The sequence below is a fragment of the Oncorhynchus tshawytscha genome, linkage group LG19 (assembly GCF_018296145.1).
Source record: "Oncorhynchus tshawytscha isolate Ot180627B linkage group LG19, Otsh_v2.0, whole genome shotgun sequence".
NCBI lineage: Eukaryota > Metazoa > Chordata > Actinopteri > Salmoniformes > Salmonidae > Oncorhynchus > Oncorhynchus tshawytscha.
Genome location: NC_056447.1, coordinates 5,028,040 through 5,054,461, shown reverse-complemented (window position 1 = coordinate 5,054,461; position 26,422 = coordinate 5,028,040). Strand labels below are relative to the sequence as shown.

Genomic DNA, 26,422 nt, shown 5'->3' with positions numbered 1-26,422 from the left:
TCACAGGGATCCTTAGAAAGCCACCTCACAGCACCCAGCCACTACCAAGATGTGACCAATCATAACGCTCTCTAAATTCACCAATGGGCCTTCTAGTATTGAATCCTTAATACTAAGTCCAGTCCATTCCTCTGTAGGGTGTGGGGTTGTTATTGCTGGAGAGCCCGGGGTGGTCTGTGTGTGTGTGTGTGTGTGTGTGTGTGCTGGCATCAAACGGAGGAAAGAACCCCCCCCCTTAGAAGTGGCAGAACAATCTGTTTTGTGTCAGGTTACACATGCACTGCACACACACAGTCACACACACAGTCACACACACAGTCACACACACACGTTTCATTCTCCGCCAAATATTTCCCAGGAAACATGCCCATGTACACGAACATGAGGCTTTTCCAATAACACAGTATCGTAATGCAGCCTGAGATCATTCTCTGAACTGTTTTAATTCGATTTACGATCGGGGAGATCAAATTAGCCTGGTCTCAGATCTGTTTGTGCCGTCTTGCCAACTCATATACGCTCATTGTCAAAAATCTCTGAAACTGGAAACACTTATCTCCCTCACTAGCTTTAAGCACCAACTGTCAGAGCAGCTCACAGATTACTGCACCTGTACATAGCCCACCAAATAATTTAGCCCAAACAACTACCTCTTTCCCAACTGTATTTAATTAATTTATTTATTTTGCTCCTTTGCACCCCATTATTTTTCTACTTTGCACATTTTTCCACTGCAAATCTACCATTCCAGTGTTTTACTTGCTAAATTGTATTTACTTTGCCACCATGGCCTTTTTTTTGCCTTTACCTCCCTTATCTCACCTCATTTGCTCACATCGTATATAGACTTGTTTATACTGTATTATTGACTGTATGTTTGTTTTACTCCATGTGTAACTCTGTTGTTGTATGTGTCGAACTGCTTTGCTTTATCTTGGCCAGGTCGCAATTGTAAATGAGAACTTGTTCTCAAATTGCCTACCTGGTTAAATAAAGGTGAAATAAAAATAAAAAAAATTGTCACGCCAGTGACGAGTGGGCGAGACAGCACCTACAGATCTCGGACCAGGTTAGTTATGAATATAGTTTGACTTGAACCACCCACACTGTAATCCCATCTGAGAGGACCTTCGCGATATTGTTTTATGAAACCGCTATCTGGCCAATTGTTGACTCCTTTTTTTCCATGAGCGATAGTTTCTGACCCGTTTCGTCGAGTCTCTTGGACTTGAATTCATCACTTTATTGGGTGGATCAGAAGCTCTTGATTCCTCGTTTAGTGAGCATCTTGCTGCTTCTCCTTCTCCTACCTGTGGCCTAGAGGTGGACAAACGGCACCTTGTTTTATTAGTGTGGTGGTGTCCTTGTGTTCACTTGTCCAATCATGTCTAATCAGTGATTCCTTCAAGGAAGGAAGGATGCACTTTTAAGGAAATTGAACGGGGGACTTTGTATGCCATTGAGCTTGCTTTAACTCTCACTCTCCCCCCCCCCCTCCTCCTCCTCCTCCCTTAGTGAGTTCTCCTGTAGAGCTCCTCATCATGCAAGCCCTGTGTTGGGTCCACGATGACCTCAACCAGGTGGACATCAGCAGCTACGTCCTCAAGGTCTGCGGCCAAGAGGAGGTGCTGCAAAAGTGAGTCACGCACATATGCGCAAAGTCTCTCTCTCTCACACACACACACACACACACACACACACACAAATGTAAAACCCTGGCCTCCACATTTCCCACAATCCTATAAGCACACACACAACCACATACAACCCCACGCTGACACCTGCGTTTCCCACAATCCTGCCTCTAAGTGTCCTCTCGCCCTCGCAGAGAGAGGAGAAGAGGAGTGGGATAAAACAATATCAACAAGCTTACTGCCAACATTCCTCAAGCAGGGAGCCATTTGTCTTTAATTGTGTTCGGAAAATGTTTCCTTTTTGGCCGTTTTGCTAGTTCTGTTGCAAAAGCTGCTATTACTAATTAAGAACAGAGGGATTGTGCAAAAGGAGGTTTTCTTTTAAAAACTTATTTGGCATAAATCCTCTTAGGTAAAGTGTGTGTGTGTTGGTGATGCGCCGGGTTGACTCATAACCTGCAGTTATATCCGCGGGCCCGGCAGGTTTAGGGTCGTGAAATATTGTGCTGCTGAAGGGGTGCGTGGGTGACTGGTGGGTTGAATAAAGAGAACTCTGCATTATACATGTGTCATTCTTGTGCAATTCATACCTAGGCTACATTGAGGTTTTTATTCCAATATTTATCTCTAGCGTTAGGCCCTGAAGTTTAAGCTTACGCACTAACTACGTTCGCCAAATACACGGCATTTGCCAAGTGCTTTTGGGAACTTGGGCAGAAAATGTTGACTTCGATCCACTGAGGGAAAAAAAGGACGATGTTGGAGTTGAATTTAAATTTTTAAAATTTAAATAATGGGAAAATAGTGAGGTTGAAAATAGAGAAGGGAGGGCCAGAACAGTAGCCTAATGTTTGGGAAATATGTTGTGTGTGATTTGTGAGGCGCTATACAAATTCGACAGTCACAAGACGGGGACTTCAAGTTTGGTACGTCAAGGGACATGTACTGTTCAGATGGGTTAAATGGAATAGTAACGGAAGTCTGGATGCTGACTGTAGGCTATAACCTTTCACATAGCCTAATATATTATCTCCGGCAGCATTAAGCACGTTGTTTCAGTAAAATGATACACCAAATGTACATTTTCACTCGGGAACAGGAGTGGAGAAACACGATTTATTTATTTCAGCGTCTTGAGAGAATGAATGTGTGGTTAGGGACCGTCTGTAAAGTTGCCATCTTTATCAGCGTCATAAAAGCTGATTTTAGTATTACGACCACATAAAATATGCATCCAAGCCAAACTGATATATTATCAGAAACATGTTGGGTCATTTTCACAGCTTTTAATTCCCTTAAAACCGGTCCAACTGATGTTTGGATGGAAAATCATTCCCATTTTTTTGTTTTGTTGTTGTTGCATTTTCTCCACGGTCCTTCAACGTCTTTGCTGCAGGAGAGAAGAAGAGATGAATGAGAAATGTACCAATGTCAACTAGATTGAAGCATGCGTTCTATAGATGTATGACATGTATTTTCTGGTGAGCAAGGGTTTATTTAGTGTTCTAGGGCAACAAGTAATGACAGAAGAGAAGCTGCATGTATCTAATTGTAGACAAGTTGACTAACAAATAGTCTACCAAAGTGTTGAAAATTATAAGCAGAAAAATAGGCATATCTAAATTGAGCTTGAAAAAAAATCCTACGTCCCCGACAAAAAATAGTTTGGGTGCGAGCCTCAGGTTTTCACTTTATCAGATATAGTCAGGCGGTTATGGATGGGTTATTAACAATATCGGGTGGCTGCGGGTGAACAAATAGCTGACCCGCGTAGCGTGTGTGTGTCTTTCTGTGTGTGTTGCTTGCATGCACTAAATTTTTAGACACTTGGGTCAGTTTCGCTTTGTGTCGAGCTACAAATTCCCCACTGTGTTTATCTCTACTCTCCCGGCCTTGTCTGGTCTTGGCAAGCCCTCAGAAGGTCCTGGAATGTTTCCATTGCTCCCAGCCCTCGCTAAGCATAGCATCTCTCTCGGGTCAGGTCCCCCTCTGGCCCTTTAGATTCATTGGAACTCTTTAACTTTAAGTGGGTTTTAAGTGTTTAGTTCTAAGTTAAACTTGGGTTTAATGTCCTTGTGTACACCAACGGCCTTAACCGATAAATCTGAATTACTATGGCCTAGTTCCATTTGGCCTACTTCCTCAGCATTGAACACCATTACCAAGGCTAGTTGGAGCCACTACCATATTGCTGACTCGTCCTTTTCCCCATAATTTGAGATCTATGAACACCCAAAGGATAGGTGGTAAGGGCTTGGGGCTAAGTGCTGAAACGGAACTGGGCTCATTCCTCACAATGTTCCGAGCATAATGCTATAACTGCTGGGTGTTGTTCATTTGGGCACGCAACGGGAAACCTTTGTAAAATTCTTGAAATAAAAATAAACTTGTGCATTTCTTATTGGACCAAATCCAGGTTGTCCCTTTGTTTCCTTCTGTTTGGTACCTAATGAGCAAGACCCTGATATCATATTTGACCTTAGACCCCCTGTGGCCCTGTGTCCTCTCCATAGTAAGCACAGCCTGGGCAGCCACGAGTACGTACAGAACTGCAGGAAGTGGGAGGCAGAGATCAAGCTCCAGCTGCTCTCCCAGAGCACCATGAGAAGGGATCTGGCACGAACGGTAAGACTCAAACCAACCAACCAACCAACCTACCAATCAGTGATGTAGCACTTTGATGTGTGTTTTAAAGCTCAAAAGTAGCATAAGACCAGCTAAAGGTCAACGGCCTGGAGGAAAGTTAATGAAATAGACAGACAGATGTCCAGAAAAGAGAACTTGCAGGGAGACGGACAGACTTGCAGGGAGACGGGCAGACTTGCAGGGAGACGGGCAGACTTGCAGGGAGACGGGCAGACTTGCAGGGAGACGGGCAGACTTGCAGGGAGACGGGCAGACTTGCAGGGAGACGGGCAGACTTGCAGGGAGACGGGCAGACTTGCAGGGAGACGGGCAGACTTGCAGGGAGACGGGCAGACTTGCAGGGAGACGGGCAGACTTGCAGGGAGACGGGCAGACAGGCTGGCTATCATAAATACCTCGTTAAAGCAAACATTCAAGAAATACTGACCTTATTGGTAAGACCGACACACACCATTTGAAACCTAGCAGTGTCAGGCCTGTAAGTTCAAGGTTCTTCCCATACACTTCAACAGTGCCGTCGTTCACCGTCAGATGCAATCATATTAAGACCTTTCATCAAAAGCTTGTCAAACTGCACTCCAGAAATGAGCCGACTTTGAAACCCTAGTGTGATTTGAGGGAGGCCGCAGTGAAATGTCATGGTTTGTTGTGCGCACGCAGGTGGAAGACGACACCTCTCAGGTGGACTTGGAGAGGCACTTGGGCCAAGTGGAGAGGCCGTTCAAGGAGAACGTCACCAGGTAGGAACATGCCTTTCTTTTTGCTCCTTATCGCATCATCTTAGCCATTGTCTGGAGCCAAACATGGCCGTCTAGAATTCCCGATAACGGCTGAGATTTCTGTGATTGGATCACTCTCTGTCTCTCTCTCTCTCAGACAAGGCCTGGCCGACTATCTGGAAGGCTACCACAATCAAGTCAACATCTGCCTGCAGAATGAGGTAGCTTATGAAGTTAATTCACGTCTTTGACACTGAACTGAAGACCCTAAATGTTTCTGTGATAGCGGATGTGTGTGATGGTTGTGGTGTAAAATTGCTATCAGGCGTTTAGTAGTGGTTGTTCATTGTGTGCGTATAGTTCACACATGCTTGCGACAGGCCTATAAATTCCTGGATGACATGTGCTCTAAATGGCACATCTGTTTCAAGAATCACTTGAATTGTTGAGTAACCGAACAGAGATTGTGCACACACACACACACACACACACACGAGACAATGACTTTGTTCCATCTCAGAGCACCCAGTATAAGACGGTGGATCGGGTGGTGCAGACAGTGAAGAACCTCTGCTGTGCCCTGGACGAGGTGGAGACGCAGGCCATCACAGAAGCAGTGAGAAGGGTTAAGCGTTCTGTCAACCTCCCCAGGACACGCTCGCCAGAGGTGGGTCCAATCATATATAATCATTCTATTAATATATAAAGGGTCAGTACCAGTCAACAGTTTGGACACACCGACTCATTCCAGGGTTTTTCTTTATAGTTTCTATTGTCGACATTGTAGAATAATAGTGACGACATCAACACTATGAAATGACACGTAGTAACCAAAAAAGTGTTAAACAAATCTAAATGTATTTTATATTTGAGTTTCTTCAAATAGCCACCCTTTGCATTGATTACAGCTTTGCACACTCTTGGCATTCTCTCAACCAGCTTCATGACGTAGTCACATGAAATGCATTTCAATTAACAGGTGTGCCTTGTTAAAAGTTAATTTGTGGAATTTCTTTCCTTAGTGCGTTTGAGCCACTTAGTTGTGTGGTGACAAGGTAGGGGTGGTATACAGAAGATAGCCCTATTTGGTTAAAGACCAAGTCCATATTATGGCAAGAACAGCTCAAATAAGCAAAGAGAAACGACAGTCCACCATTACTTTAAGACATGAAGGTCAGTCAATATGTAAAATTACAAGAACTTTTAACATTTCTTCAAGTGCAATCGCAAAAACCATCAAGCAGTATGATAAAACTGGCTCTCATGAGGACCACCAAAGGAATGGAAGACCCAGAGTTAGCTCTGCTGCAGAGGATAAGTTAATCAGAGTTACCAGCCTCAGATTGCAGCCCAAATAAATGCTTCACAGAGTTCAAGTAACAGACACATCAACATCAACTGTTCAGAGGAGGCTGCATGAATCAGGCCTTCGTGGTCAAATTGCTGCAAAGAAACCACTACTAAAGGACACCAATAAGAAGAGGCTTGCTTGGGCAAAGAAACACAAGCAATGGACATTAGACTGGTGGAAATCTGTCCTTCGGTCTGATGAGTCCAAATTTGAGATTTTTGGTTCCAACTGCCATGGCTTTGTGAGACGCAGAGTAGGTGAACGGATGATCTCCGCATGTGTGGTTTCCACCGTGAAGCATGGAGGAGGAGGTTTGATGGTGTGGGGGTGCTTTGCTGGTGACACTATCTGTGATTTATTTAGAATTCAAGGCACACTTAACCAGCATGGCTACCACAGCATTCTGCAGCGATACGCCATCCCATGTGGTTTGCGCTTAGTGGGATAATTTGTTTTTCCACAGGACAATGACCCAACACACCTCCAGGCTGTGTAAGGGCTATTTGACCAAGAAGGTGAATGATGGACTGCTGCATCAGAGGCCTCCACAATCACCCAACCTCTACCCAATTTAGATGGTTTGGGATGAGTTGGACCGCAGAGTGAAGGAAAAGAAGCCATATAGTGCTCAGCATATGTGGGAACTCTTTCAAGACTGTTGGAAAAGCATTCCTCATGAAGCTGGTTGAGAGAATGCCAAGAGTGTGCAAAGCTATCATCAAGGCAAAGGGTGGCTACATTGAATAATCTCAAATATAAAATACTTATTTGGTTACTACATGATTCCATATGACATCCATTTGATATCTTTGCTATTATTCTACCATGTAGAAAATAGCAAAAATAAAGAAAAACCCTGGAATGAGTAGGTGTCCCAACTTTTCACTGGTACTGCATGTCTATTGGTTGGTCACTTCTACCTGTCTCTGTCTTTCTGTGTCTGTGTCTCACTGCAGTGATAGGGCGTAGGATAGTTTTACAGGGGCTGTAATTCTGGCAGTTATCATATGTGTACTTTTCTATCTCAGGTGGGCTCCAAATCCTCGGCAAATGGTGAGTCCTACAACAACCAGTCACATTTTTCACACACATCAAAAATGTGACGCCGCAATATGACTTTGATCAGTCCGTAATCGCACACAGTGGGGCAATTCCTGCTTCCATAAATCAACAACAAAAACAGTTCAAATCATTTGAGCTCACGTAACCCTCTGACCCATCCAGGTCAGCTCAGCCCCGTGGAGGAGTGCATGGGCTTCCTAACGGACGCTGTCTACGACCTGGCCCAGCTGTACTTGCGCTCCTTCTGCCCCGTCTCCTCCTCTTCCCCCGACCCCTCCAACTCCCAGCATACCGAGGGGGAGTCTGCTGCGGAGGGACGTGGCAGCAAGGAGGCCTCGGGCACCACGGACCATCTGCAGTTTACCCTGTTCGCCATGCACGGCATCCCCGCCGTCTGGGTCAGCAGGTGTGTTTATCCCAGTCCAAATCAAATCAAATCAAATTTTATTTGTCACATACACATGGTTAGCAGATGTTAATGCGAGTGTAGCGAAATGCTTGTGCTTCTAGTTCCGACAATGCAGTAATAACGAGCAAGTAATCTAACTAACAATTCCAAAAAAACTACTGTCTTATACACAGTGTAAGGGGATAAAGAATATGTACATAAGGATATATGAATGAGTGATGGTACAGAGCAGCATAGGCAAGATACAGTAGATGATATCGAGTACAGTATATACATATGAGATAAGTATGTAAACCAAGTGGCATAGTTAAAGTGGCTAGTGATACATGTATTACATAAGGATGCAGTCGATGATATAGAGTACAGTATCAACGTATGCATATGAGATGAACAATGTAGGGTAAGTAACATTTATATAAGGTAGCATTGTTTAAAGTGGCTAGTGATATATTTACATCATTTCCCATCGATTCCCATGATTAAAGTGGCTGGAGTAGAGTCAGTGTCATTGACAGTGTGTTGGCAGTAGCCACTCAATGTTAGTGGTGGCTGTTTAACAGTCTGATGGCCTTGAGATAGAAGCTGTTTTTCAGTCTCTCGGTCCCAGCTTTGATGCACCTGTACTGACCTCGCCTTCTGGATGACAGCGGGGTGAACAGGCAGTGGCTCGGGTGGTTGATGTCCTTGATGATCTTTATGGCCTTCCTGTAGCATCGGGTGGTGTAGGTGTCCTGGAGGGCAGGTAGTTTGCCCCCGGTGATGCGTTGTGCAGACCTCACTACCCTCTGGAGAGCCTTACGGTTGAGGGCGGTGCAGTTGCCATACCAGGCGGTGATACAGCCCGCCAGGATGCTCTCGATTGTGCATCTGTAGAAGTTTGTGAGTGCTTTTGGTGACAAGCCAAATTTCTTCAGCCTCCTGAGGTTGAAGAGGCGCTGCTGCGCCTTCCTCACGATGCTGTCTGTGTGAGTGGACCAATTCAGTTTTTCTGTGATGTGTATGCCGAGGAACTTAAAACTTGCTACGTCCAATATACCATTTTACGTTTTCTGGATTGCAGTAAGGAAGACAACTGAGACTATAGTTTTCACCTTTTTAAGAATGACTTGGCCTCAGAACTGATACTCTTGTTGTCTTGCTCCTCCGTTGTTTCTCTCCGTGTCTTATTTCCCCGTCACTGTATCCAATTCCACCAAGGCTTTAATCTATTTATGGTGTCTTTCTGTCTGGAATAGACTTGAGCCAACCCTTCCATTCAGTGACTTGGGGCACATTTTGTGACTGTCTCACTCCAGGGTTGTGTTCAATATGGTTCACAACAGAAAGCGCTTTAAAATGTTTTGCAACGGAAAACAACCATGTGCGTTTCTTATTGCACGCTTATTGGACGTTTCTTACAGTACCTCCCTGTTTCAGTCACTTTTTTTCCTTTTGGTGCCTAAAAAAAATCCAGGCTTGATGGGAGAGGGGGAGGTCCAAAATGCCACTGTAAAACGCCGTCCAGGACCCAAGTATTTTTATGGTTGGCAGATGACTGCTTCAAAAAGAGAGGATCTGGTTAATAACAGGCTGTTTCTTTCTGCCCGTCATCCATAGGGCCTCGTCCAAGAGCTATTTTTAGAAGATATGGAAAACATTTTTGAGCACCATACCAAAGGAGGCCCGAAAATATTTAGCCGTATCACAAGGCCAGAAGTGCTCCCCTGAACATGTTTCGTCCCGAACGAACAGCTACTCTCTGTTCCCAAATGATTTCATGGCTGGAATCGTCCCTCGTCATCATGGCTTGAGTGCTTTGCTCTTTTGTGGCTAGCGTCCTATGACAAACACACATGCAAACACACACACACCATCTGTAGGCACAGCGATGCATCATGTCACCAGCGACAGGGGAGGCACGCATACCATGCTGTGTCAAAGCACAAGACTGATGGCATTGAGCAATAAGAAATATTTTGGAATCCCAAATGGTTCACTGCTGGTATTGTGCTCATCAAATGCAATGTCTTTCATAATGTGAAAGAAATGCAACTGTTTAAATAAGAGGAGCCAACTTGAACAAAATCTGCATTTGATAAATGGTTCTGAGAGCTCTGTTAGTGCTGTATTACAGAATGCACGAGTGTGGCTTTATTAGGTACAGAGGACGACTGTGTTTGTTATGGACAAGGCTATTCTCTCTCTGTACATAGATGGGATTTTAACTTGTTCTTTCATCATTTGTTAATTTCTTGCTCCCTTCTTTTTACAGCTATGAGAAGTACTACCTGATGTGTGCTCTGACTCACAACGGCAAGAACCTGTTCAAGCCCATCCAGTCCAAGAAAGTGGGCACCTACAAGAGCTTCTTCTACCACATCAAATGGGACGAAATGTACGTGACTCACTACCCTCTAGCCATAGAAATACAATGGCTAGTTATAATAGTGTTTATGTTGAATTATGTGCCTCTACCTTTCACGTTTGCCTCTTTAGGATCAAAATGTAGACTAGGATCAAATGTTCTTCGCTTTCTGTCATGCAGGCTCCAACTCAACCACATAGCATGACAGTAATACAAAACTGATAGCCAAGACAAGGCGAGGTCTGTTGTTACCCATAATCAGTGTATCGTTCAGCCCATCACTGGATACAATTACGAGTAGATAGATGGCAGATTCCACTTGCAGACACTTTGATCCAAAGCATCTTGCAGGACAGTGAGGGATGCTGTACGTGTTTTTGTATGTGATCCTTGCGGGAATTGAACCCTCATTCCAACTGAGCCACAAACCGTATGATGATGATCTAAGAATCTACTCGCAGGCGAGTGGGAATACAGACTCATAAGCTATGCACGTTCATACTTATTCACTATTCTGACTCCAATCCCTCTCCATTTTCCACTCCATTTCAACACTCCTATTTTCACTCTGTTCCCTCTTTCCAGGATCAACTTCCCAATGGCGGTGTCCCTGCTTCCATTAGAGTCGATGCTGACTCTCTCCCTCTTTGGGGTCCTGAACCAGAACGCCAGCGGCTCCCCAGACTCCAACAAACAGCGCAAAGGACCAGAAGTGCTGGGCAAAATCTCCCTGCCCCTATTTGACTTCCGACGGTGATGCGCAACACATTTTCAGTAGTGTTGTTGACTGTGCAATTGCTGTTTGTGTGTTTGTTGTGTTGTATGGCATTCGAACTGAGTGTATTTCAAGAGTTGATTGTGTTAATAGCTGTCTATTGGGGATTCAGAATGTTGGGGTGTTTTGTGTGTGTGTAGCTTTGTATGCTAATGCTTATGCGTGTGTTTTTCCAGGGTGCTGGCGAGGGGAACCAAGCTGCTGTGTCTGTGGACCTCTCCTCAGGCTGCCTCTGCTGCAGCCGGGATCCGGAGGAAGAACCTGGCTGAGAGGATCATACTGCAGGTGACTCCCCGACTCTACACAGCAGTACTGTACCCATAGAAAATTACTAGAGCGGGCCTTTGCCGTCCAAGTCAATGTTCTGCGATTTTCTTGTGTGTAGGTCCTGTTCAAATGCACATCTTCCCTCCCTTTTTCAAAGCATTCAGTGATTCAACACAATTGGACAGGTGAAGCCAAGCACCTGTTCAATCGTGTTAGATCAGTTTTAACCTCAAGCAAATTGAAGAAAAAGCTTTTTAATTTTTTACCTCAAACATTACCCAAAGTCTCTCTGACACAGTCCCCTATCTCAAACACATTTCCCATTTTGTAGTGACCTAATGTTTGTGTACCCATGCAAGTTTGTGTGTCTGCCTAACCATTCCATGACCCCCCCCAGGTCGACTTCCCCAGCCCAGCAGTGGACGTGCTGTACGTGGGGCCCCAGGAGAGCCCCTGCCCTGACCCCAACACCCTGGAGGAGCTGGACCCTGACCTGCACCGCCGGGTGGAGAAACTTTGCTGCCGAGCCTCTACCTTCGGGTACTGTGTCTGTCGTCATGATATAATACATGAGTTATGATGACACAAACTGTTATGAACCTTCCTTCTTAAGGCCCTACACATCACTGTTATGAACATTCCTTCTTAAGGCCCTACACATCACTGTTATGAACCTTCCTTCATAAGGCCCTACATATCACTGTTATGAACCTTCCTTCTTAAGGCCCTACACATCACTGTTATGAACATTCCTTCAGTGATATGTAGGCCCTTATGAAGGAAGGTTCAAACTGTTATGAACATTCCTTCTGTAGGGCCTTACAAGGATCACTGATGTAGGGCCTTATGAACATTCCTTCTTAGGGCCCTACAAGGTTCATCATGAAGGAAGATCATAATTATGACACAGCACTTGTCATAAACCATCATGGCAGCTAGTGTCTCACGGTTTATGACATCTGCTATGTCATAATTATGATTGTGATATGTAGGGCCTTATGAAGGAAGGTTCATAACAGTGATGTGTAGGGCCTTATGAAGGAAGGTTCATAACAGTGATGTGTAGGGCCTTATGAAGGAAGGTTCATAACAGTGATGTGTAGGGCCTTATGAAGGAAGGTTCATAACAGTGATATGTAGGGCCTTATGAAGGAAGGTTCATAACAGTGATATGTAGGGCCTTATGAAGGAAGGTTCATAACAGTTTGTGTCATAACTTTGTCACGTCTGTTGTCATAAGCTGATACCAGCTGCCATTATGACAACTGTTATGTCATTATTATAATGGTGTTATGTAGTGCCTTTTGAAGGCTTTATCCCCAAATTACTCTCCAGTCCTCCCAGACCATAGATGTCTGTTCTCATTTCAGCGTCTGTTCCCCCAGACATTTAACTGTGGGCATATAAATACCTACTTAAACCCACCCCAGGCTGCCAGCCAGATTCATTACCCTTTTTCCCAGCCTCCACAGAGAGCAATTTCTTCTAAAGCGCTAATCCCTTTTACTTTCTCTGAGCTTTCTCTCATTTACTCCGATTTATAACCATATGGTTTTGCCTTCTGTTTTGTTTGGGTGTATTTCCGAGTCCTAAAGGTTATCTCAGAACCAGAGCTAACCTGAAAGGCTGTCCACAGCCTGTAGACCAGGGGTTTCCCAAACTGGGGGCACGTTCTGTTTTTTTGCCCGAGCACTACACAGCTGACTCAAATAACCAAGTCATCATCAAACTTTGATTCTTTGAATCAGCTGTGTAGTGCTATTGCAAAAACCATAATGTGGCACCCAGAGGTGTCCCCAGGACCTGTGTCATCAGAGGGGATGAGCATTATATGAGCTGTTGGTGGGATTTGTGGCAAGAGAGTGCTGCACTGCCGTCTATCGTATAGCTTTCATTCATAGTGTTCATTACCACACCGTAGCAAAATGTTTTGCAATGGAAAACAAACACAAGCGCTTCTTACTGGTCAAGTATTGATAGTTCCAACCCATTTGACTTTGCTTCAGACCCTTTTTTGTTGTTGTTTCGTGGCTAACTGAACATGACCCAGATGGTGATGACCATAAATTATGTATAGAATCTGAAGAAAGTGATTTCTAATAGGGTCTCTGTTGTGAGAATCCTGTCAGCGGTAGCAGTGGTCTATGTTCTGACTCACCGGTATCACCCCTCTCTCTCCTCCTCCCTCCCAACCCCAGGTTGACGCGGGCTGACCGCCAGCTGCTGTGGGACCAGCGGCACCACTGCCGAGCCCACACCCACAGCCTGCCCAAGGTGCTGGCCAGCGCCCCCAGCTGGGACTGGGGCAGCATGGCTGAGATTCACGCCCTCCTCCACAACTGGCCCTCACTCCCACCCGTCTGTGCCCTGGAGCTGCTCGACTCTAAGTACGTGTGGTAGACACACAGACACCGAGAGAGAGGCAGACACACATACACACACTCAAGTTTGAGTGTGTCAAGCTAGAGTTTAAGCTGTGGTCAATAGTGGGATAGTGGGAGGTGTGCGAGTTGACGTTTACGATTTACGTGAGTATGTAGGTTAAAGGTCACCCTCAAGTTTGACCTGCCTGTCTATATCTCTGTCCTGCAGGTTTGCTGACACAGAGGTGAGGAGTGTGGCTGTCAGCTGGATCGAATCCAGCAGTGATGACGAATTGGCCGACTACCTGCCTCAGCTTGTGCAGGTGAACAGTCTGTAGTACACACACATACACACACAGGTAAACAATTTTAGTGACCCTGAATGCTTTTCTCACCCACTTATCCTTTTCCGTGTCCTTGTCGCTCTCTCAGGCGCTGAAGTTTGAGTGTCACCTGAAGAACGCCCTGGTGATTTTCCTGCTGTCCAGAGCACAGGGCAACGTCAACATCACCCTTTACCTGTACTGGTGAGTCTCCACCGGGGCCTAAAATGAACACCAACCACCAGCCCAAATGCGGGGCGATTTTTGGAGTTGACGGATAAGAATGTAGAATTCACCAGCCTTGTTGGCAGGTGCTCACACTCAGGGGGACGTACAGTGTGAGCAGCTCATAAAAATAGTCAAGTATGGGTACAAGTGCCCAAACAGATTTAACATTTGACTAAAACAGAATCACCTCAACTTGCTTACGTTTGCATACAATCACATATCTGTAACGCGTCGGAAAACTTTGGAACAAAATGAAAGTCACTTGGAGATGTTTTCTTGGTGTTTTTACAGTCTTTTATGTACCAAGTCAATAATTATTCAGAAAACTTGGTGGGGGGTAAATAAAATCACCAGCAGTTGGAGCTATCTGGTATTTGATTTGAATGATTTATTAGTATCTCCATTCGCCAATGGCGACGGCTCGTCTTACTGGGGTCCGACACATAACGAAAAAGACATTACAAACTTTACAATGTACACACACTGCCGTTCAAAAGTTTGGGGTCACTTAGAAATGTCCTTGTTTTTGAAAGAAAGACCAAAATAAATCCCATTACGATAACATCAAATTGATCAGAAATACAGTGTAGACATTGTTAATGTTGTAAATGACTATTGTAGCTGGAAACGGCTGATTTTTAATGGAATATCTACATAGGGGTACAGAGGCCCATTATCAGCAACCATCACTCCTGTGTTCCAATGGCAGGTTTTGTTAGCTAATCAAAGTTTATTATTTTAAAAGGCTAATTGATCATTAGAAAACCCTTTTGCAATCATGTTAGCACAGCTGAAAACTGCTGTTCTGATTAAAGAAGCAATAAAACTGGCCTTCTTTAGACTAATTGAGTACCTGGAGCATCAGCAATTGTGGTTTGATTACAGGCTCAAAATGGCCAGAAACAAAGACCTTTCTTCTGAAACTCGTCAGTCTATTCTTGTTCTGAGAAATGAAGGCTATTCCATGCGAGAAATTGCCAAGCAACTGAAGATCTCGTACAACGCTGTGTACTACTCCCTTCACAGAACAGCGCAAACTGTCGCTAACCAGAGTAGAAAGAGGAGTAGGAGGCCTCGGTGCACAACTGAGCAAGAGGACAAGTACATTAGTGTCTAGTTTGAGAAACAGATGCCTCACAAGTCCTCAACTGGCAGCTTCATTAAATAGTACCTGCAATACACCAGTCTCAACGTCAACAGTGAAGAGGCGACTCCGGGATCCTGGCCTTCTAGGTAGAGTTGCAAAGAAAAAGCCATATCTCAGACTGGCCAATAAAAAGAAAAGATTAAGATGGGCAAAAGAACACAGACACCGGACAGAGGAACTCTGCCTAGAAGGCCAGCATCCTGGAATCTCCTCTTCACTGTTGATGTTGAGACTGGTGTTTTGCTGGTGTGCCTTGAATTCTAAATAAATCACTGACAGTGTCACCAGGAAAGCACCCCCACACCATCACACCTCCTGCTTCACGGTGGGAACCACACATGCAGAGATCATCCGTTCACCTACTCTGCGTCTCATAAAGACATGGGGTTGGAAACAAAAATCTCAAATTTAGGGTTTGGCCTGGGTAGGCCGCCATTGTAAATAATAAGAATTTGTTCTTAACTGACTTGCCTAGTTAAATAAATAAAACCTGATGTCAGTACATACACACGACAAGTAGGTCGTTGTGCCGTGAGGTGTTGCTTTATTTGTTTTTTTAAACCAGGTTTGCTGTTCACTTGCCCTTTATAAGATGGAAGGGAGTTCCACTCATGGCTCTGTATAATACTGTATGTTTCCTTGAATTTGTTCTGGACCTGGGGACTGTGAAAGTAGTATTCTAGTAGTGTGTGTGTGTGCTTATGAAGCATAGTATATAGAATAGAGTAGTTTTGCTAAGTGGTATAATGTAGACTTTTATGGAACAGGAGGTACCCAAAACTGATTTTTAAATGAGTGTCTAGGCTGGGAAACTTCCTCCTTCTACTCCATAAACGCAAGGTCGCTGGTCCCCTCAAATGCCGCAATAGGTAGTCAGAAATATGAGCCGAGTCTTGTTCATTAGGGCACGGAATGGAAAGTGTTTGAAAGCATTTTGAAAAAGGGTTGTGTTCTTTCTTACAAGTCCGGGAAGTCCCTCCTGGTTTAAGTCCATTTTCTTCCGTTTGGTGCATAATGAACACGACCCTGGTTTGTCCGATCCCATTATACTCCCCTCACTCTCTCCACCAGGCTACTGAGGGATGCGGTGCAGGACCCAGCGTTTGGCCGGAGGTACGACCAGGTGCTGGGGGCCCTGCTTTGTCTGTGTGGGGCCGGCCTCCGGGCCGAGCTGGACAAACAGACCCGCTTGGTCACTCTGCTGGGGGCGCTGGCCGAGAAGGTCCGGCAGGCCGGGGGCTACGCACGACAGGTGAGAGGGCCAGGAGGCATTCGAACACACACACACACACACACACATACAGTAGATGGTATTCTAGTAGTATCTCACAAGCCTCTAAAAGGGCTTGGTAACACTTTATTTTACGGTCTGCTGTTGGGGCGGCAGGTCACCTAGTGGTTAGAGCATTGAACTAGTAACCGGAAGGTAACCCACTGTCCCTAGACAGTCATTGAAAATAAGAATTTGTTCTTAACTGACTTTATCTAGTCAAATAAAGGCAAAATAATATACAAATAAAATACTGTGTTTAGTTATGGTCCGGATGTCTTGTTTAACTACTTATGTTATTTACCAATTGTGTTTAAGTGCCCATTTTTTACGTCATAATTTAAACCGTGAAGGCTTGACATTAATTCAACTATTTGTGTGTGTAGGTGGTGCTCCAGGAAGGTCTGGAGAGGGTGCAGTCATTCTTCCAGAGGAACAGCTGCAGACTGCCCCTCAGCCCCAGCCTGGAGGCCAAACAACTCAACATCAAGGTACGTCCGTTGTCCAACAATGGAAACAGTGACCCAAAGCACGACCAGCCTGGTCCCAGGTCTGTTTCCTATGGTCATTGTCATACAAGACGGCACAAACGGATCTGTTACCAGCTTAAAGTTTGACCGTACACTCAGAAAATGCCCATTTGACCATGGGGTTACTTGTTTGGTCCGTCGCTTACTGGAGGCTGACATGTCAACTGATCAGCATCATTTCAACAACAAATGGCCATATCTCGATGACCCATACTGTAGTTGTCCAAGTGGCTGATCAAGCTGTCATAACCTCCACCATCCAAATGCTAACTTGCACTTAATCTACAGGTCACTTCAGTTACTTCCTAGTCACCCCCCTACCACCTCTTGTAAGAGGCCATTGACTAGAATACAAGATCTAGTCCCGTACATCTACTGTAAGTGTGTAATGCAGGCATGCTCTTCCCTGTCCTCGGCGGCTCCCCTTTTTCCTTTCTGACTGAGCGCTGTGCTCCGTCCGCACACCCCCACCATGTTTCTCACAGCTGGGCAAGTGTGTGTGGCTGCGTGTGTGCGTTTTGTGTACTGTGTGCGTTTTGTATATGAGATGATCTGTGTGTGTTAGTGTGTGTTGTGCTCACCGGTGTATCTGACCCCAATCTCGTACCAGACAATCCAAGGTGATGCCCCCTCACTGAATAAAATCATCCCCCCTTTGTCTCCCAAAAGCAGGCCAGTGCTCCCATGGCCAGGGCAGGCTTGTATAACTAACCACAGGCACTCTCCTCTCTCTCCCCTTTCTCTTTTTTTTCTCTTTTTTCTCTCTTTCTCTTTATTTTTCTCTCTCTCCCTCTCTCCTTTTCACTCTCTCCCTACTTTCTTTCTCCCCTCTTTCTACTCTTTCTCCCCTCTCTCTCTTGCTCCCTCTCTCTGTGTCTGTGTACAGTCGTGCTCCTTCTTCAACTCCAATGCGGTGCCCCTGAAGCTGGCCCTGGTGAACGCTGACCCTCTGGGAGAGGAGATCAATGTCATGTTCAAGGTGGGAGGCAGGGCTGGGAGTGCAGTTTGGCCTTTTAAATCATAATAAATAAGAGGGGGGGACCTGATCCTAGATCATCACTCCTAGACAGATTAGACTACTAGATTATTTTTCTGTGACGCCAGACTCAATGAAATATGCACTTCCATGAACAAGCAATTTATCAGAGGTGTAATACTTAGTAGTCCGTGACATGTCACTGGAAATACCTCGACACATTTTCGAGCCGTTCTCTGCACGAATTAATGGACAGTTAGTCATTGCTTTGGGAGTGTTTGAAGCATGGAGGAATGCAGGAATAGATTCTAAAGAGTTCCCTTGGTTTTGATTTGCTGCCTTTAAGTGTAATTTTTTCCAACATAGAAAAGAGATCAGTTACTACAATCGTTTGCATCTTGTCTTTGGTTTCGTAGTTAAAACAGCACCACCTGGTGGCATGACAATATCTCAACATAGGGCTCTGTCAATAGGATGTGTAGGGAAGTCTTTGCTTGACCAGACAGATGGAAAGAAACTCTGAATGAGAATAAAATATGTTTCTGTGGATGATAACTTAGGGGTGGCAGGTAGCCTAACGGTTAGAGCGTTAACCGAAAAGTCTCTAGTTCGAATCTCCGAGCCGACAAGGTTCAAATCTGTTGATGTGCCCTTGAGCAAGTCACTTAACCCTAATTGTTCCAGGGTCGCGTTGATAATGGCAGACCCTGGCTGCAACAAACACATTTCCAAGTCACACATGCATATTAATACGCATGAATACACGCTTGTACATCTGGGAAATAGGACCAATATAAGCACCCGCCTAATTATAAATATTCTAACTAACGTGAGTCTTGGTCTGTGTGGGCCTCCTGTGTGTGCGTGTCTGCCTGCCTGCGTGCGTGTCTGCCTGCCTGCGTGCGTTTCTGCCTGCCTGCGTGCATGTCTGCCTGTGTGCCTGCCTGTGTGTCTGCCTTCCTGCCTGCGTGTGTGTACGTGTGTGTTAGGTGGGAGAGGACCTGCGGCAGGACATGCTGGCTCTGCAGATGATCCGGATTATGGACCGCATCTGGCTTCAGGAGGGACTGGACCTGCGCATTGTCAACTTCAAATGCATCTCCACTGGCAAAGACAAAGGCACTAATACACACTAGAATTCACAACACACACATCCGGTTTACTAATTGTAATGCAATGCGTACTCATGCTGTGTCTGTAGTTGTGACAGAGTGTGTGTGTGTTGTGGTGCTGTGTGTGTTGCCAGGTATGGTGGAGCTGGTGCCGTCCTCAGACACCCTGAGGAAGATCCAGGCGGAATATGGCGTGACGGGCTCCTTCAAGGACAAGCCCCTGGCAGAGTGGCTCCGCAAGTACAACCCTGCTGAGGATGAGTACGAGAAGGTAACTGTCTGACCCTTAAACTTGACCCTTTTAATCTTTGGACCCCAGACTCCGACAGAGGATGAGGTTGAGAAGATGAACAAGTGGCGATAATATGATTGGTTTATTTCTCGTCTGCGCCTGCAATGCGCATGTTACACACAGATTTCTCCTTTATCACTGCACTAATTGGCTGAAAAGTCCAGTATGCAGATCTCTAGTGAGGATTCTGCCTATTAGGGGGAGAACCAGCTACTGTAGGACTTTTTACACTGTGCTGAATCGAGCCAAGTCAAACTGAGCTGTACTGAGACGGCCCGGTTACACATCCACCAGAGTTAATGGAACCTTGCTGAAGAGGACAATGTTAAAAGGAAATATCCAAGCCAGCGCAGTCTGGTTTGGGTTGGCACGATAGTGTGAAAAATGTTATGTGTCTCTCACTCCTCCTCTCTGTCCCTCGAGGCGTCGGAGAACTTCATCTACTCGTGTGCGGGCTGCTGCGTGGCCACCTACGTGCTGGGTATCTGCGACCGCCACAACGACAACATCATGCTGCGCTCCACCGGTCACATGTTCCACATCGACTTCGGCAAGTTCCTGGGCCACGCCCAGATGTTCGGCAGCTTCAAAAGGTACGCGCTGTGGCCTGGGGTGGCCTAGCAGTCTAAACATCTGCCTCCAATGCTAGCTTGGGTTCAAATTTAGCGCACTCTCTCCCCTACCCTTTTAACTGTTTCTCGCTAACCTATTCCCTCCCTTTAAGTAAAAGTCAAATGTTTCCTCAGTACTAAGAGTAAAGCTTTATTGACCTGTAACGACAGAAATGTAGAGATACCATATGGGCTCTGTGCTTGTGTTTAAGACGGGGCCTGAGTGTCTGCTGGTTTTGGTCAAGTCTTTCAAATCAGTGTTCTGATTCAGACCTGTGCCAGACAACGTGCCATGTAGCCTGGTTACGCTAGACCAAATGCTCCCTGTTTTAACCAGGCTACATGACATGTGCTTTGTTTTTGTTTTTAATTCTCCATCTCCCATGTTTTAGTAATCTTTTCTCTCTCTCTCTCTCTCTCTCGCCCATTCTCCCAGGGACCGTGCTCCATTTGTGCTGACCTCTGACATGGCCTACGTGATCAATGGGGGGGAGAGGCCCACCAGTCGCTTCCAGCTGTTTGTGGACCTGTGCTCCCAGGCCTACAACCTAATCCGTAAACACTCAGGCCTCTTCCTCAACCTGCTCTCACTGGTAAGATAAGGCTCTGCAGTCAAGTCCTAGCCCTGGTTCCAGATCAGTTTGTGCTACCGCTATGATTGTTGTCATGGTAAACATTTTAACATGACCATAGGAGTGGGAAAGACAGCACAAACAGTTGACGTGGAACAACTACATTGGCCTTTTCTAGGAATTCACCTGGCATTTAAGCTTGGCATCACAAATAATTCACAAAAATGGTACACAGGACCACTGTCAGATGGATGGGGCACAAAGCGTGTTTCTAAATGTTTTTTCCCCCCCCCAAAAGTGTGACGTCAGCTTGATGAGTTACTTTGGTGTTGCCTGGGTAATGCCCTTTGTTAGGCCTTGGTGATGGCCCTCTTCTTGGTCTAAGGAATTTCTTGAGTGTACCGTAGCGATTCAAATGCTCTATTCTAGCCTCATGAATCAAAGCTCCCTTGTTACAGTATGACCTTCCCTAAGTCATCGGTTTCTAATAGTCTTTTGTTAGTAAATCCTTTCGCTGTACATTAATGGGTTGTAATTGTGTGTGTCTTTTGTCTGTATGTGTGCGTGCGCGATTTAACAGATGACGTTGTCAGGCCTACCAGAGCTTACTGGAGCTCAGGACCTTAAGTACGTGTACGACGCACTGCAGCCCCAGACCACCGACGCAGAGGCCACCATCTTCTTCACCAGGTACTGTCTGTAAAGTGGGCTGTTTTTCCACCGAGTGAATAGCTTTGAACAAGGTGCACCGCTCCTCTCTGAGCCCCTGCCACAGTCGTGATTCAGCCTCCCAATGCAAAAGGCACAAGAATACGTGCTGAAGCCTTACTATGTTTAGTAGCCTGAATGGCTTGCGCTTGAACGACCGATGTGAAAAGGCGACCAGGAGCCACAAATGAAATGTAACTTTGATTTTATTATTGCGTTTCAGCAGTGACAATTAATGCAGCGCTATACTTGATTTGCAACTACCGACTGCCCCACAAAGCCCAGCTGGTGGCAGAACAATGTCGTCATGAACCGCCATAGAACTCCCAGTTACAATCCTACTATTTATCAATTTCTTCTTCCATTTACCTCCAGTCTCTTTTCAGTCATTTTCACAGAGGCAAAGCAAAAACACAGCTAATAGTGTATCATAAAAATAAAAATACCCCCTTTGTCTGAAGTTGAACCTCCTCTTCACTCTCCTGCCCGCCCTCCCTCCCTCCAGGTTGATTGAGACCAGCCTGGGCAGCGTGGCCACCAAGTTCAACTTCTTCATCCACAACCTGGCCCAGATGCGCTTCTCTGGCCTGCCGTCCAACGACGAGCCCATCCTCTCCTTCTCCCCCAAGACCTACACGCTGAAGCAGGAGGGACGCATCCGCGACGCCTCCATCTTCTCCTTCCAGAAGAGATACAACCCCGACAAGCACTACGTGAGTCTCCAACCATAGACGTACATGTGTTCATTGGTCTCCCTGCTGCACTGACAGGGCAAAGCTGCCCTATAGGGATACCAGAACAACACATATCTGACATATCAAGAGTTTGAATAAATCTACATATCGAGAAGTCATAACATGAATGTAATTCTAAACCAGATAAGCTAAAATCCTATTTTTTTCTCCCCCCTCGTCTTCCTCCTCCTGTAGACCTATGTGGTGAGACTCTTGCGAGAGGGGCAGAGCGAGGCCCAGTTTCTCTTACGCACCTTCGACGAGTTCCAGGAGCTCCACAACAAGCTGTGCATCCTCTTCCCTCTGTGGAAGCTGCCAGGGTACGCGCACCCATGCACACACACATTTTTGGGAGAACCCACATGTTGTAGGTGTTGCTCATAGCAACTGAAGCTGTCTGGAAGTGGCATGGCAGCACCCTGTTCCCAAAAACACTTTGAAAGTCTGCCATATATATGACCTCAGAAAGCCAAAGGTAACCTCAGATTTTACAACGACAGTAATAATATTGAGAATATTTGTTGTGCTTTAACTCAAAGAGCCTTACATTGTATGTGGGTAAAGCTTCCCTTCCACCTCCAAAAGTGTAGCCCCCACTTCTCCACAGATGCACGTCTTCTTGTCAGTGCACTAAACTTTCCCCGTCCCCTCCCTAGGTTCCCTAATAGTGTAGCCCCCACTTCTCCACAGATACACGTCTTCTTGTCAGTGCACTAAACTTTCCCCGTCCCCTCCCTAGGTTCCCTAATAGGATGGTGCTGGGCCGTACACACATCAAGGACGTGGCGGCCAAGAGGAAGATTGAGCTCAACAGCTATGTCCACAACCTGTTGAGGAGCTCCACAGAGGTCACCCAGGTGATTGACACACACACAGTTATAAAAGCCCAACACACTCTATTTTCACTCAATATTTTGGTCACATTTTAGGGTAGTCAGGATAGTCCATCTGTATGTGCTCTACACATGGTCATACTATCCGTTGGATAACAAATGGCTTCCTACGATTAGGGTTAAGTTTAGGACATAGTTAGTTGAAAGGTTACCGATAGTCCATTTGTCAATGCTCTACGGAGTATCCAAATAAGGGGTTCTCGATATTTTCTCTCTTTCTCTATCAGTGTGATCTTATCTATACATTCTTCCATCCGATCGCGAGAGACGACAAGACGGAAGGATTCGAGGCGATGGCCAAAGCACCAGGTAAATCTGAGTCCTCTGTGTATATGTCAAATCACATTTTATTTGTCAAATGCGCCGAATACAACCGGTGTAGACCTTACCGCGAAATTCTTCCTTACAAGCCCTTAACCGACAGTGCAGTTAAGAAAATATTTACTAAATAAACGTGCGGGATTACAGGTTAGTCAAAGTAATTGAGGTAATATGTACATGTAGGTAGAGGTAAAGTGACTATACATAGATAATAAACAAAGAGTAGCAGCAGTGTAAAAATAAGAAAGAGGGGGGTCAATACAAAAATAGTCCGGGTAGCCATTTGATTTGATATGTATGGCCATCGTCGCAGCGACAGTTTTGAAAGAGTTATTTCTCCTGCAGAGGCGCCACCATTGAGTCCAACCTCAGGCAGAGTGGAGGGGGAGGTGAAGCTGTCTGTTTCCTACAGGAACAGCACACTCTTCATCATGGTCATGCACATCCGAGACCTGGTGAGTAGGGTGGCTCACAGGGCCCAATCCTAACTAGCGCACAACTCAAACTTTTGGCAGTATAATTAATTGATACCTTTATCCTTACATATCTCAAGATCCATTTTTTTTTTACCCCTGATAGGATAAATAAAATGTTATGGAATTGAATTACATACATGAATCCTCCGTTTGGCCTTAGTTAATGCTCACTAAGCATGTCCATCTGCCTGCTTATAGGTAACTGAGGAGGAGACAGACCCTAACCCTTATGTGAAAACCTACCTGCTCCCAGACCCCCACAAAACCTCCAAGTGCAAAACAAAGATTTCCAGGAAGACCAGGAACCCCACTTTCAACGAAATGGTGAGTGAAATCAGTGTGGCACATTGTCATTAGGCCACCTAGCAAATTGTCATAGCTAATGGCATTGTGTCCTGACCGACTGTCACTTTGGAACTGTTCTCCTCATCTGCCTTTGTGACGAATGCGAACTAATACAAATTGCTGCCAACTCGTGTTAACTGCTTTGACTACCTCCTCCTTAGCTGGTGTACAGTGGCTACAGCAAGGAGACCCTTGGTCTGCGGGAGCTGCAACTGAGCGTGCTTAGTGCCGAGTCGCTGAGAGAGAACTGCTACCTGGGCGGCGTCACGCTCAAACTCAAGGACTTCGACCTCAGCAAGGAGACGGTCAATTGGTACAAGCTGACCGCCGTGCCCTACTTCTAGACGACTCCACCTGGGAACAACTCCACTTCTCACCTCTTCAAAAACTCCAGAGATACACCCATATAAGGGCAGCGGAACTGGCCACTCCCCAGGGGGGGTGCTTCTAAACTCCACCCCCTTCCTCCTCAAGCTCACCTCATTCCCAACCTCTCTTTGACCCTGTCCAGAAACCCCTCCTACCCCTGAAGGCCGTTCATGTAGATCCTAAAGAATTATAAGCAATATGGTTGTAGCACCGACCTTTCAGATCTACACAAGTGCCTAAGGGATAGGGGCTAGGCTAGGGGTTGTTTCTGGGTGTGGGGCCTTTCTCTCACTCTCACTAATCATGTTTGTTTCCTCATCGTAGCAAACAATCTCCACTTATTTTGTTTGTTCCTAAACTATAACACGAGAGCTGTAATGTTTTGTACATTTTGACATTAGAGGACCAAAATGGCTTACTTTCAGAAGAGTATATATAGATTGACACATTTATTTTTTAAAAAGGGGCTCATTTTTACATGTAACTTTTTTCTACATAGACAAATAGGAAGCGTCTGGTTTCCTGCTAAGCTAGCTGAGAATGTCTGGGGATGTGTCCGTCTCAAACCAGACTCCAGGAAAGAGAGTGATCTTGTGTATCCCAATCACGTGCCAAAAGAACTGATGATGATGGCAAACCACTCTTCCAAAGGGGAACCGAACAGGGTGCCTTGTTTGTGTTCACAATCTCTACTACGCTCCACTTTAACCTTATCACAGTATATTTGATAGAAATTGTGATACCCCAATTGAAAAAGAAATCTATTCTGTCAAATAATGTCAACAGTTCTTCCACTGTGAGCGGGGTTCAGTACTAGCATCAGAAGGTGTTGGAAAGGATCAGCTCCAACTTGTCTGCACACCACCATGTCTTTTTAATGGTAATTACTTGACTCCTTTTCGGGATTTGTATCACGAACACACTCTTGTTGTGCATTTGATGATGTAGGATAAGTTTGCCTCAACACTGATCTAAGGTCAGATGTTATATCACCACCTATTGTTTTAAGGGTAGAATTTGGGGTGGGGTAAGCTGATCCTAGATCTGTGCTGTAGGGGTAACTTGACCTGGAGCCATATGGACACAAAAAGGGAAAGACATCCAGGGCAAGAGATACGCTGCTTCCTCTGAGCCGACTACAAAACTAAAGATGAAATAATGAATTTATCCTGGAGGGGTTTTAAAGAGAATATCAACAAAGACAAATAGTGACGATCCACTATTTTAATGACTGTAAAAAATAAAAAATAAACATGCTGAGTTTGTATTAATAACATGGCCAGTTATTTATTCGTAATTGTTTATCTTAACCAGAATGAATCGGTGTGTACTGTAATCCCTTTTTTCCTAAAGCGAATTAAATGTTTTTTGAACAAAGACTGAAGTTAATTGTGTTTTTTGTTGTTTATGTTGGCAAAGGGCCAATCGAATCAGTGATATTGACTGTCATTGATAATTGTACATCTTATTTTGTATTTCTATGCACCTGATGGTCTCTTTTCCAAATCAAATGTCATTTGTCACATGCGCTGAATTACAACCGGTTTAGATCTAAAAGTGAAATGCTTACTAACTGGCAATGCAGTTCAAAAAATACGTGTTAAAGTATTTAGTAAAATCTTGATTAAAAAATAGAGGGAAAAAAAACCTAATAATTAAGGAGCAACAATAAAATAACAGTAGCGAGGCTATATACAGGGGGTACCGGTACAGAGTCAATGTGGAGGCTATATACAGGGGGTACCGGTACAGAGTCAATGTGGAGGCTATATACAGGGGTACCGGTACAGAGTCAATGTGGAGGCTATATACAGGGGGTACCGGTACAGAGTCAATGTGGAGGCTATATACAGGGGGTACCGGTAGAGTCAATGTGGAGTCTAGATACAGGGGGTACCGGTACAGAGTCAATGTGGAGGCTATATACAGGGGGTACCGTTAGAGT

General features: G+C 45.2%; 1 protein-coding gene across 1 annotated transcript in view; it reads left to right on the top strand.

Moving 5' to 3' along the window:
• Positions 1-25,856, top strand: part of LOC112218269 (phosphatidylinositol 4-phosphate 3-kinase C2 domain-containing subunit alpha) — a 49,981-nt gene extending 24,125 nt beyond the window's left edge. The window contains exons 5-33 of the mRNA XM_042301278.1: positions 1,516-1,636; positions 4,148-4,259; positions 4,941-5,020; positions 5,157-5,220; positions 5,520-5,666; positions 7,379-7,403; positions 7,575-7,818; positions 10,073-10,195; positions 10,751-10,918; positions 11,117-11,225; positions 11,605-11,747; positions 13,406-13,594; positions 13,800-13,893; positions 14,003-14,097; positions 16,340-16,520; positions 16,925-17,029; positions 17,955-18,047; positions 19,034-19,163; positions 19,291-19,427; positions 19,872-20,041; positions 20,496-20,652; positions 21,212-21,321; positions 21,845-22,052; positions 22,269-22,393; positions 22,813-22,930; positions 23,194-23,275; positions 23,633-23,742; positions 23,962-24,087; positions 24,270-25,856. Coding sequence (XP_042157212.1) covers positions 1,516-1,636; positions 4,148-4,259; positions 4,941-5,020; positions 5,157-5,220; positions 5,520-5,666; positions 7,379-7,403; positions 7,575-7,818; positions 10,073-10,195; positions 10,751-10,918; positions 11,117-11,225; positions 11,605-11,747; positions 13,406-13,594; positions 13,800-13,893; positions 14,003-14,097; positions 16,340-16,520; positions 16,925-17,029; positions 17,955-18,047; positions 19,034-19,163; positions 19,291-19,427; positions 19,872-20,041; positions 20,496-20,652; positions 21,212-21,321; positions 21,845-22,052; positions 22,269-22,393; positions 22,813-22,930; positions 23,194-23,275; positions 23,633-23,742; positions 23,962-24,087; positions 24,270-24,452 — 3,749 coding nt within the window. The 3' untranslated portion in view covers positions 24,453-25,856. The remainder of the gene's footprint in view (positions 1-1,515; positions 1,637-4,147; positions 4,260-4,940; positions 5,021-5,156; positions 5,221-5,519; positions 5,667-7,378; positions 7,404-7,574; positions 7,819-10,072; positions 10,196-10,750; positions 10,919-11,116; positions 11,226-11,604; positions 11,748-13,405; positions 13,595-13,799; positions 13,894-14,002; positions 14,098-16,339; positions 16,521-16,924; positions 17,030-17,954; positions 18,048-19,033; positions 19,164-19,290; positions 19,428-19,871; positions 20,042-20,495; positions 20,653-21,211; positions 21,322-21,844; positions 22,053-22,268; positions 22,394-22,812; positions 22,931-23,193; positions 23,276-23,632; positions 23,743-23,961; positions 24,088-24,269) is intronic.
• The last annotated feature ends 566 nt before the right edge of the window (positions 25,857-26,422 follow it).